General features: G+C 38.7%; 1 protein-coding gene across 3 annotated transcripts in view; it reads right to left on the bottom strand.

The window, feature by feature from the left end:
- The window catches only part of DTNBP1 (dystrobrevin binding protein 1), a 153,144-nt gene that overhangs the window by 121,309 nt on the left and 18,372 nt on the right, over positions 1–13,463 (bottom strand). For 2 of the 3 annotated variants that reach the window (XM_023209822.2, XM_023209823.2), the window contains one exon: positions 5,381–5,441. In XM_023209822.2, coding sequence (XP_023065590.1) covers positions 5,381–5,441 — 61 coding nt within the window. Of the gene's footprint in view, positions 1–744; positions 826–5,380; positions 5,442–13,463 lie in introns of those variants that run through there. The other variant, XM_023209824.2, reaches the window with a different exon arrangement.

The following is a 13,463-nucleotide window of genomic DNA, read 5'->3' as shown; positions in this document are numbered from 1 at the left end:
GGAGAGGAGAGGAGAGGAGAGGAGAGGAGAGGAGAGGAGAGGAGAGGAGAGGAGGAGAAGAAGAGAAGCAAAATAGCCTGATTGCTGATACAGAGGAAGTTTGACTGATCTGGATAGATCAAACCAGCCAGAATATTCCCTTAAGCCAAAGCCCAAATTTATAACAAGGCCCTAACTCTCAATTCTATAAATGGATTCAGACAGGTGAGGAAGCTGCAGCAAAAGTCTGATGACAGCAGAGGTTGGTTTATCAAATTTAAGGAAAGACATCGTCTTCATAATATAAAAGTGCAAGGTGAAGGAGCAAGAGCTGATGTAGAAGTGTTAGCAAGTTATCCAGATCTAGCTAAGATCATTGATGAAAGTGGCTACCTTGAACAACAAACTTTCAAGTATACAAAACAGTCTTCTGTTGGAAGAAGATGGTATCTAGGACTTTCATAGTTAGAGAGGAGAAGTTAATTCCTAGCCTCAAAGCTTCAAAGGACATGCTGCCTATCTTGACAGGGACTAATGCAGCTAGGGACTTTAAGCTGAAGCCAACACTTCATTTACCATTCTGAAAATTCTGGGGCCCTTGAGAATTATGCTAAATCTACTCTGCCTGTGCTGTATAAATGTAACAACAAAGGCTGGATGACAGCACATCTGTTGACAGCATGGTTTAGTGAATATTAATACTTTATGCTTATTGTTGGGACCTACTGCTTCCTTTCCAAATAATACCACTCATTGACAATGCACCTGGTCATCCAAGAGCTCTCATGGAGATGTACAAGATCAACGTTGTCTTCATGCCTGCTAACACAACATCCATTCTGTAGCCTGTGAATTAAGGAGTCATATCAACTTTTAAGTATTATTGTTTAAGAAATACATTTTATAAGGCTACAACTGCCATAGATAGAAGTTCCCTCAACTGATCTGAGCAAAGTAAATTGAAAACCTCCTGGAAAGAATTCACTATTCTAGATGCCATTACGAAACCTTCATGATTCATGGGAGGAAGTCAAAATACCATCATTAACAGGAATTGGGAAGAAATTGATTCCAACCCTCATGGATGGCTTTGAGGGGTTCAAGGCTTCAGAAGTAACTCTAAATGCAGTAAAAATAGCAAGAGAACTAGAAGTGGAGCTTGAAGATGTGACTGAATTGCCGCAATCTCATGATCAAACACGAATGGATGAGGTGCTGACTGACTCCAATTCTGAAAGAAGTTCTACTATGGGTAAAATGCTATCAAACAGCATTGCATGCTACAGAGAAATCTTTTGTGAAAGGAAGAGTCAATAGATGCAGCAAACTTCATTGCTGTCTTATTCAAGAAATTGCCACAGCTACCCCAATCTTCAGAAACCACCACCCTGATCTGCAGGGTGCAGATACGCAGCTACAAGCATAAAACAAAAAACCTCTCAACCAGCAAAAAGGTTATGATTCACTGAAGGCTCAGGTGATTGTGAGCATTTTTTAAGCAATAAAGTATTTTTTAATTAAGGTATTACATTGCTTTTTAAGACATACTTAATAGACAATGGTATAGTATAGACATAATTTTTATATGCACTAAGAAACCAAAAAAAAAATTGTTGGATTTGCTTTCTTGCAATATTCACTTTACTGCAGTGGTCTGGAACCAAACTGACTATATTTCTGAGGTATGCCCATATATTCAATCTTTCTGTGTCCTAATGTTCTAGGTGTTCCCTTGTAAGTACCTTATAAACTATTCATAGACTTTTCCTCATCTTTCAAAATATGCCCTCTAGCAGTCTAGATTAATCATTTAAAAATACTGAGATGACAGATATATTCACATTTACTACTATATTCTGTTTATTCTGCTTGTTATGCGTTTTCCCCTAGTTTCTTGTCATCTTTTGCATTGACTGAATTCTTTCTCATTGTTCTAGTTTTTTTCTACTGGTTTAGAAGAAACATTTTCTTTTTCTTTTCTTTTTTTGAGATGGAGTCTCCACTCTGCTACCCAGGCTAGAGTACAGTGGCACAATCTCAGCTCATCACAACCTCCGCCTCCCGGGTTCAAGTGATTCTCCTGTCTCGGCCTCCCAAGTAGCTGGGATTACAGGTGACCACCACCACGCCAGGCTAATTTTTTGTATTTTCAGTAGAGATAGGGTTTCACCATGTTGGTCAGGCTGGTCTCAAACTCCTGACCTCAAGCGATCCACCTGCCTTGGCCTCCCAAAGTGCTGGGATTACAGGCGTGAGCCACCGCACCCAACCACTTTCTATTTGTTGTGTGTGTGGTTACCCTTGAAATTCTGCCCTCCATATTTAACTTTTAAAAGTGAGGTTAATCAATATTGATATATTTCCCCCAAATAATACAGAAGTCTTAGAATGCCTGAACGCTGATAATCTGCCTTCCATCTTACATGCTTTGTTATCTAGCATTATTATTCTATCATTTTAACCCCACAAATTAGACAACTGATATATATGTCCCCACTGTTTGTTTAGATTTATCTATGTTTACCATTTTCTCTGCTCACTATTTCTTCCCACATCTCAGACCCATCTTCTAAAATTAGTTTCTTTTTTTCCTGAATTACATTCTTTAGTAGTTCTTTTATTGGACGATTACTGACAGAAAAATCTGTTTTTATCTGAGTATGTCTTGCTTTTACTCTAATTCTTGACAACAGTTTGAAAAGTGTGCTGTGGAACTCATTCATTTATAAGTGATCTGTCTTTTCTCTAGTTATTTTAAGATTTTCTCCTCTCCTTTAGGATTCTGTAGTTTTTGTTGTTGTTGTTATTTTAGACAGAGTCTTGCTGTTGCCCAGGCTGGAGTGCAGTGGCATGATCTCGGCTCACTGTAACCTCCACCTCCCCAGCTCAAGATATTCTCCTGCCTTAGCCTCCTGAGTAGCTGGGACTACAGGCACACGCCACCATGCTCAGCTAATTTTTTTTTTTTTTGTATTTTTAGGATAGACAGGGTTTCACCATGTTGGCCAGGCTGGTCTTAAACTGCTGACCTCAGGTGATCCACCCACCTTGGCCTACCAAAGTGCTGGGATTACAGGTGTGAGCCACTGTGCCCAACCGGGTTCTGTAGCTTCAGCATGAGGTGTCTAGGAATGGATTATTATATTGCTTGTTTGTTGTATTTTCTGGATCTGAGGCTTTGCACATCTCATTTATGGAAAATTCTCAGACATTTTTCTTTTCCTACATTGTCTTTCCCTCATGCTCTTTCTAGAACTGTTTAGGTTTACAGTTCTAGATATGTTGGGCTAACTCATACGAAACTGCAATTTTACAGATCAAAATTCATCAAATATTAGCAATCTCACTTGGTTCAACCTAAAGACATTTTTATAAGTGTTCTCTGCCTATCAATTCCTCTTTCATATTTTCCATTTTCTTTCTGAAATCCTTTCTGTGTACTCTTTGACTCTCTCTTCTACTTCACTTTCTTTCTTCAGCTGCCTCAAATTGCCTTGAAGCACATCTTTTGGGTTTGTAATTTCAATGACTCTAAAATATTTGATAGTGCCTTCTTCCTTACTCATGTTTAAGTCCACCTCTTATCTCTTGAAAGATTTTATATATAACTACTTAACAGTCAATGTTCAACAGTGCAGTATCTACAGTCCTTTGTGGGTCTAAATCTCACTCTTTGGTTCTGGTGACTCAAACTTTTGGTGGTTTACTTGTGTGCTTGCTAATTTGAGGACAGGGAGCCTGACTTAATCTGTGGAAATCTGAGGGACCTATGTTTAGACTGTTTCATCCATGGAGAATTTGCATTTGTTTTTGTTGGGTGTCAAATCTTTTTTTTTTTTTTTTAGACAAATTTCGCTCTGTCGCCCAGGCTGGAGTGCAGTGGCGCAATCTCAGCTCACCGTAACCTCCGCCTCCCAGGTTGAAGCGATTCTTCTGCCTCAGCCTCCTGAGTAGTTGGGATTACAGGCATGCGCCACCATTCCCGGCTAAGTTTTGTATTTTTATTAGAGATGGGGTTTCACCATGTTGGCCAGGCTGGTCTCGAACTCCCGACCTCAGGTGATCCACCCGCCTCGGCCTCCCAAAGTGCTGGGATTACAGGCGTGAGCCACTGCGCCCAGCCAACTTTTTTATTTCTTAACTTAGAGGTTCCTTGATCATGCAGGAAATATAACTTAGAATCCCATACTCCTATGAAGCCAATACCATGGTAACAAATCAAGAAAGGAGGCTATGCCAACTTGTTAGGAAGACAGACAGGTTTCCTTGTTGACTCCTTTAGGCAACAGGTACATTTTTTTTCCCTAGCTTAAGCTTTCACCGAGGGGATGTAGCCACCTCAAAGTCCAAAGAGCTTTATCAAAAGTCTCAGATTCAGATCCCCACAGACAAAGTCTCCTACTCCCACAGATCTCCAAAGCTTTTGTTTTAGTAGTTTGATCCCGACTGCCATGTTTTGTTTTGTTGTTTTAATGACTCTGATTTAAGTTCCCTGTTCTGTTTTGTTGTGTTGTTGGCCCTTTATGTTTCCCTTAATTTTTGTGAGCTTAATGTATATTAAAGAACTTTTAAAAAACATTTCCAACATTTAAGTGTTTTATAGCTGTAGGGCTTTTCAAAGTATCTATTCTGCCCTACTATGAGAAACCTACATTTTCTTCTTCTCAGTAAGTTAAGAGAAATGCTAGTGTCTACATTTCATCATATATATTCCTGTGTTGTATATAATTATTACAGTTTCACTAATTTATGTAAATGGTAAAGATAATCAGTCTAAATTTACTTAAAGTCAGAATTACAGAAATCATTTCAGAAAAAAATGAAGTTTGATTGACATCAACAACACCGAGGAGAGTATTTGATCTTGGCTAAGTACATTTACCAAGTCATTTAAATTACAAGACACTAGCGCTTAAAAATACTTTGTTCTTCTAAGTGAACTGAGGATGACCCCTGAAATTTTTGTATTTATTTGTTAGGCAAATTAATAATTTTGGATAGACCGAGCAAAGTTAAGTTTTTTTGACCAAATAATAAGGAATTCTTAAATAGTGTGGAAAGAGATATCTTATAAAGGGTAGAAAAAGATGTCTTATAATTTACATATATTGCAAATTCATCAGACTAAAATTCAGAGCATTATATCTACATAAAACAAGTATTTACCTGTCCTTAGAATAAAAGTTATAAACTCTCTAGTTCAACTAAACTAAATTACTTGACAGAGAAATGATAAAAAGGTGCTTTATTCAGGGAGTTTCATAATCAACAACTAGATTCAATTTCAGATATCCTGCAAAACATTTTGACACAAACAATTATAAATTCAATTTTTTTAAAATGCCATTTAGCACTGAAAAAGGAAAGTTTGCCACGAGTATAAGATTAGCCAATTCTTTACCTCTCCAGCACTTGCACATTCTTTGGCTCTTCTGTGAAGTGCAGCCCATGTATCCTCATACCTAAAAAAAAAGCAAAAAAAAATTTGAAATTCAAACCGCACATTAAAAGGAAATACTATCTAAAGATGAATGTGGAATATCCTACGGTGCTGGAAAGGAAACACTCAAAAAATAATTGGGACATGTTGCAAGGACACATACGTCAACTTGATGGAGCTTCCAGCTTCCTGTGACAATTGGAGCAACAAAATACATAATGGTAGTAACAGATTATAACTCAAAGAATAAAACAAATATCCCTGAGTCCATGGTGATGTAAATAATTGAATAAATAAATCAATGACAGAGAAGATAAAAACTTTTCCTTATAATAGAAACACAATTAGTAATTTTTTTTTTGTTTTTTTTTTTGAGACGGAGTTTTACTCCGTCACCCAGGTTGGAGTGCAGTGGTGTGATCTCGGCTCACTGCAACCTCCATCTCCCGAGTTCAAGCAATTCTCCTGTCGCAGCCTCCCGAGTAGCTGGGATTACAGGTACATGCCATCACGCCTGGCTAATTTTTGTATTTTTAGTAGAGACAGGATTTCACCACATTGGCCAGGCTGCTCTCGAACTCCTGACCTCAGATGATCTGCCTGCCTCGGCCTCCCAAAGTGCTGGGATTACAGGTGTGAGCCACCGCACCCAGCCCCAATTAGTAATTTTAAAAGAAATTATGAGGAAAAAAAACTAATTGGTAAACACAATAGTAATAATTGTTTTAAAAAGAATTTTAATGGATGATAAAATCAGTGGGTAAAAGCACAAAAAGAAACAGGATATTTACACAGTCTCAAAGTATCTCCCCATAGGATAATCATTAACTAAAAGTGAGAAAACAGTGTTAACCGAGGAGAAACCTGGCAGACACATCCTTAATAAAGTGATCAAAATTAATGTCAACAGTAATGAGACACATCAACATTACGTGCCTCCTGATGTGATGCACGGGGAAGGATATAATATTACTCTTCTGGTATTCTTGCCAAAACAGTACTAACTTACAGTTAATTACAAGGAAATAGAAAAATCCAAATTAATAGACATTTTGAAACATAATTGGCCAGTACTTTTTTTTTTTTTTTTTTTTGAGACAGGGTCTCACTCTGTCACCCAGGCTGGAGTGGTTGAGCTCACTGCAGCCTCAACCTCTTGGACTCAAGTGATCCACCCATCTCAGTCTCCCAAAGTGCTGAAATTACAGACATGAGCTACACCATGCCCAGCCTTGGCAAGTACTCTTTGAAAGTATTGAGGTCATGAAAGACAAAGACTAAAGAATTGTTCCATGTTAAAGAAGACAACGGAGACATTTTGACTAAATATGATGTGTGATCCTGGATTGGATCCTAGTCCAGAAAAAAGGACACTGGTGGGATAATTGATGGAATTTGAATAAGGCCTATGGATTAAAGTATTTACTAATGTTAATTTTCTGGTTTGATCATTGTACTGTGGTTATATGAAATGCTAACATTGGGAAAGCTGAAATTGCTTGTTCTATTTTTGCAATTTTTTTGTAAACCTGAAATTATTTCAAAATGAGAAGTTAAAAAATAAAACTTCTAAACTACGATTCATTTGATTGCTGATGCAAAACCTGAATTCCCAATCTAAAAAATTCTAGCTATCCAGCCAATATTTCTCCAAACAGGAATACATATTTAATGAGTTCATATTGCCTCCCTTCATAGTCAGATTCACAATTTTTCTATTGAATTTAAGTAGGAAAATCAATCTGAATAATCCAGGTGATACTAGAGTCTACATGTAATGAAAATTAAGGTGGAAGGTCACACAAATAATACAGTCCTGCTGTCATTGTTGAATAACAGAAAGCTAGATTTTCTTGGATGTATAAGATTATGTAAGTATCAATTAAAATCAACAAGTATTTACTGAACGCCAAGCATTGTTAGGCACCAGAACTGCTGAGATAAATTTTACTTTTGCATCTTTGTTGTCCTGGTACTTAGCACAGAACCTAACACAGAAGAGACACATTAAATGTCTGTTGAGTGAAGAAACAGACTAATTATAAAATGAAAATTTAGGACTTCGTGGTAAAATTTTCTATCATTTTCTTAACTCAGTGGGAAAGAGAAAATTAATCCTTACTTGCCAAATTTAGACTCCAGATCATTCTTTTCATAATATCTCGCCATTTCCTTTTCTCCCCATTATTATGTATGCTTTTCACATCCACCTTGCCATTATACAACACCCTTCCTCATTTCTACTTTCCTAGTTCAGCAACTAGTTCATGTATGACTTTCCTACTGTTTTCAGCATTCTCTAAACCTAGACTATCCCAACCATTCAAGTTCTCTGCTCTACTTTTATGCCATGAAGCAGTTTGAAGAAATGCATTAAATCCATTACAATGCATGCTATCCAACCGCCCATGGGCCTTAGCTGCCAATCAGCACTTAAAAAAAATTTATTGCTGTTGGATTGTTCTCTGAAGTACACACAGCGGGTATTACACATCTCATGCCGCCTTGAAACTTACCCCATCCAATCACTTTCAACAGACATATGAACTTACTTCATCTTACTGAGATAAAGACACTGGATGTAAACTTCAATTTTTCTGTGTTCAAACTCAAACATCTTTAAAAATCACAAGTCAATGATGACGAAATGAAGAAGCCACATTCATAATGTGTAATTCTCACATTCAAATCGTTATTGAATATATTGTATGTATACTATGGGAAGACTAGTGGAAGAGTTCACAATACAGTTAGGAAGATGAACACATATGTAAATAATTACCTTACTTGGTAGACAAAGGAAAGGGCTAATTATATAGCATTAGAGCCATAGGAACATAGGAAAGTAACTGTGGACTGTGTTGTACTACACTCTTTGAAACATTATGATTCAGGAAATAGAAGATGTCAGAGTAAGAAGCATCTAGAATCTGTCACCCTACCTAGACCACAATCACACAGGCAGAATCTGTCTGATGTAACTATTTTGGGACTCTAGAATCTACTAAAGGCTTGCAACTTCCAGGAGAAGGTCTGGAGGGCAAATTGAGGTTCATTTCAGTCGACTTCAGGTTTTAGCACAATGGCAGCTACTCATCCACCACCCCAACCCCTGGACAGGCAGCCATGCACTTGTTCCTGAAGTAGCTTATACATGGCTTATGAAAGTCAAGGTGGGCCAATAAGGACCCTGTGCTCCAAACATCAGGGAGTCTGTGCTTTGATCACAATTGCTGCTTCTAATCAGGGAGATGCAGACACAGAGGCAGCTACTGTTGAAAACCCCTCCTGCTCTGGCTAGCAATTTTCAGAGGATTTAAAAGGCCAACGTCTGGTTTTGTCCCCTTTCTTTGTTCTCTTTTCCCTTTTGGAGAGCCAGACACTTAAAGATTAGGACATTCAATAACAGACGAAATTGTTTTTTGTTTTGTGGTGTGTTTTTTTTTTTTTTTTTTTTTTTTTGGCCCAAGATGGCTTACTAGGGACACCAAAGCCGGTTTTTCTCAAAAAATAGATAAAGGTTACTGGTGAGTGGACAAATTCTAGACAGAAAACTGAGGGAAGGGAGGCAGGACCTGTCAGAGTGCCCATGGGAAGAAGCTGGGGTGCAGAAAAGGAAAGCAGCAAGAGTCTGGCAGAGATCGACCCTCAAGGACCTTGGAGCCCTGTGGAAAGGGTAGGTGGGAGTAGTTCTCTGCTCCCCTCACTCCTCTAACAATCTCCTGACCGACAAATTGTTGGAGAGTGCTCCTCTGCCCTTGTGACCCACAGCAACACTATTGGTGGCGATTTGAAAACCTCCTGGGGCTGGAGAATCTAGTGGCCAACTCGTGTGTACAGGTGTGTCCACACTCCCCTCAGGTGCCAGATACCATACTCGTCGCGCACTGGCGGTGGGATGCTGCCCTGCCCAGGGATTCTCTGCCCTTGAGTCACCACACCACCAGATTCCCTGCAAACACACCCCACAAACCACTCTAACTTTGGCAAGCACAGGGAATCAGCAGTTCCCCAGGTAACTGTGAGATCTCTAGCGATCTAACCCCCTGCATGGGCCATCCCTAAGTGGAAGAGAGTGCAGCCCACCAAAAGCACCCCAGGGGACAAAGGAAATGCAGGCACAGTGCCAACCACTGCAAGAGGCAGTATCATCACCCAGGAATGGATGTGGGGAAGGGGTCATCTCCTGCATCCCCCTACAGTGTTGCTGATGCAGCAGTGTTCTCCCTGCCAGGGGCCAGGACATGCACTTGGACACACAACATATTTCATGCTTCTCGTGGAGGCCCCACTTCTACCGAAAGTGAGCCCTGCACAGCTCAAGCTTTCAGGAAGGGTGGGGCCCAACTCCCCTTCCCTACACAGAGCAGTAACATCCCGACAAGGGAAGACAAGTTACAGAGTTGCCTGCTCCCATCTGGAGGAAGAGACTCTCCCTGAGCCCATTTTGGTGGCAGCCCTCAGAGGAGTGAACCTGCAACCCGCAGACAGGAACCAAAGGAAAAAATCTTTATGAAATGAAGGTTGGGAGCCTTGTGATGGGGGCCTGATAGGAAGTGGATCACGTTCTTGCCAGCACAGGATGAGGAGTGGGTGTACCCACCCACCTTCTCCCCCAAGACCTTAGCACACCCCACTGGATCTCTTCCCACCACCATCCCCTGCCCGCTCAGGGCAGGTGCTTCCACCCAACGCCAGCCTACCTGCCAGCTCTTACTCTTAAGTGCCATCTACTGGACTGCAACCCAAACTGCGCCACCAAATAAAAATCTGCTACAAAAAGGGCTTAGTGCTAGTCCACAAGATGAGCCCCCTGGGATCTCCACACCCTCAGCTCCATAGGAGATAAGGTGTTAGGTGTCAGCTCTTACAGCCAATTCATCACTACAATAAGCATCATCTGAGAAAGCCACTGCACAGAAGCTACCCATAACGAAGGAACCCCTATAGCATTTTGGCTCTCTGGAAGCACCCAGAAACAAAGGCAAATGATAATACACAACATATACCACAGTCATACCCTTAAGGAAAAAAAGAAAAAAAAGTCACATCCAAATGATGGTAAAGTCAAAAAGAGACAGCTTCCTCAAATGAGAAGGAATTAGTATAAGAACTCTGGCAGTACAAAAAGCCAGAGTGTTCTGGCACCTCAAAGGATCACATTTGCTCTCTAGCAATGGATCCTAACCAGACTGAAATGTATAGGATGGCAGATAAAGAATTAAAAATATGTATTGCAACTAAACTCAACAAGATCCAAGAAAAAAGTTGAAATCCAATACAAAGAAACCAGAAAACCGATTCAGCATATGATAGACGAGATAGCTATATTCAGAGAAACAAATAGAACTGCTTGAATTCTAAAATTTACTAAAGGAATTTTAAAATATAGTTAATAGTCTAGACAAAGCAGAAGAAAGAATTACAGAACCTGTAGATCGGTCGTTCAAATTAACCAAGTCAGACAAAAATAAAGAAAATGGAATTTCTAAAAAATGAACAAAGCCTTCAAGAAATATGGGATTATGTAAAGCAAACAAATCTTTCACTTACTAGCATTCCTGAGAGAGAAGAAAAAGTAAGCAACTTGGAAAACATATTTGAGGGAATAATCCAGGAAAATTTTCCCAATCTTGATAGAGAAGCTGAAATCTAGAATCAAGGAATTCACAGACTCCTGTGAGATATTACATAAGATGACATCCCCAAGACATATAGTCATCAGACTAAGGTCAACATGAAAGCAAAAATCATAAAGAAAGCTAGAGAAAGGGGCTATATTACCTATAGAGGAAAACCCATCAGGCTAACAGTGGACTTCTCAGCTGAAGCTTTACACTCAGAAGAGACTGGGGGCCTATTTTTAGCCTCCTTAAAAAAAAAAAACTTGCCAGCCAAGAATTTTATATCCTGTTCATCTAAGCTTCATAAACAAAGAAGAAATGAAATCTTTCCCAGACAAGCAAACACAAAGGGAATTTATCACCATCAGACTGGACCCACAGGAAATGCTCAATGGAGTTCTAAACATGGAAATGAAAGAATGATACCTGCTACCATAAAAGCACACATAAGCACAAAGCTCAGACCCTACAAAGCAATTACACAATCAGGATTACAAAGCAACTAGCTAACAACACTATTAAAGGAACAAAACTTCACATATCAATATTAACCTTGAAAGGAAACAGCCTAAATCCCCCACTTAAAAGATACATAGTGGCAAGTTAGATTAAAAAAACAAGATCCAACCTCTGTTACCTTCAAGAGACCTATCTCACATGTAATGACACCCATAGGCTCAGAATAAAGGGATGGAAAATGGAAATGGAAAACAAAAAAGAGCAGAAGTTGCTACTCTTGTATCAGATAAAAAAAAAACTTTAAACCAAGAACAGTAAAAAAAAAAAAAAAAAAAAGAAGGGTACAACATAATGATAAAGAGCTCGATTCAATAAGAAGATATCGTATTCTAAATACATATGTACCCAACATCATAGGATCCAGATTTATAAACTACTACTAGAACCTAAAAAAAGAGATAGCCATACAATAACAGTGGGGGACTTCAACACCCTACCAGCAGCACTAGACAGATCGCGGCACAAAACTAACAAAGATTTGGACATAAATTAGACTGTCAACCTAATGGACCTAATGGACATCTACAGAATACTCCACCTAACTACCACAGTATATACATTCTTCTCATCTGTGCATTGAACAGTCTGTAAAATTGACCACATGCTCAACCATAAGCAGGTCCCAATAAACTCAAAACAATCAAAATCATATCCAGCATCTTCTCAGACCACAGTGGAATAAAATCAAAATAAATACCAAGAGGGACCCTAAGAACCACACAAGTACATGGAAACTAAACAACCTGCTCCTGAATGACTTCTGGGTAAACAATGAAATTAAGGCAGAGATCAAAAAAATTAATTGAATCAAATGAAAATAAAGACACAACATACCAAAACCTCTGAGATACAGCAAAAGCAGTATTAAGAAGAAAATTTACAGTGCTCAATGCCTACACCAAAACACACAAAAGATCTCAAATTAACAACCTAACACCACACTTAAAAGAACGAGAAAGACAAGAATTAAACCCAAAACTAGCAGAAGAAATAATTATGATCAGAGCAGAACTAAATGAAATTGAGACCAAAAAACCATACAAAGTATCAACAACACAAAAAGTTGATTATTTGAAAAGATAAACAAGATTGACAGACTGCTGGCTAGATTAACCAAGAAAAAAAGGAAAGAGATTCAAATAAGCACTATCAGAAATGACAAAAAGGACACAACTGACACCGCAGAAAGACAAAAGATCAGAGACTACCAATAACATCTCTATGGGCACAAATTAGAAGACCTAGAGGAAACAGATTAATTCCAGAAACACATCACCTTCCAGAATGAATCAGAAAGAAATTGAAATTCTGAACAGACCAATAACAAGTTACAACATTCAATTAGTAATAAAAAAAAAAAAAAAAAACTACCAACCAAAAAAAGCCCTAGACCAGATGGATTTACAGCTAAATTCCACCAGATATGCAAAGAACTGGTACCGATCTTAGTGAAACTATTCCAAAAAACTGAAGAGTGGGGATTTCTCCTTCACCTCATTCTATGCAACTAGTATTATTCTGATTCCAAAACCTCGCAATGACATAACAAAAAAGGAAAACTACAGGTCAACATCCCTGATAAACACAGACACAGAAATTCTCAACAAAATGCTATCAAACCAAATCCAACAGCACATCTAAGAGAGAGTTCACCATGATCAAGTGGGTTTTATCCCTGGGATGCAAGGATGGTTCAACAAACACAAATCAATAAATGTGATTTATCACATAAACAGAGTTAAAAGCAAAAATAACATGATCTCAATAGACACAGAAAAGGCATTTGATAAAATTCAACATCCCTTCATAATGAAAATCCTCAACAAACAAGGCATCGAAGGAACATACCTGAAAATAATAAGAGCCATATATGACAAACCCACAGCCAACATAACACTGAA

The sequence above is a fragment of the Piliocolobus tephrosceles genome, chromosome 5, assembly GCF_002776525.5.
Source record: "Piliocolobus tephrosceles isolate RC106 chromosome 5, ASM277652v3, whole genome shotgun sequence".
Taxonomy (NCBI): domain Eukaryota; kingdom Metazoa; phylum Chordata; class Mammalia; order Primates; family Cercopithecidae; genus Piliocolobus; species Piliocolobus tephrosceles.
This window is presented reverse-complemented; position numbering and strand designations above follow the sequence as displayed.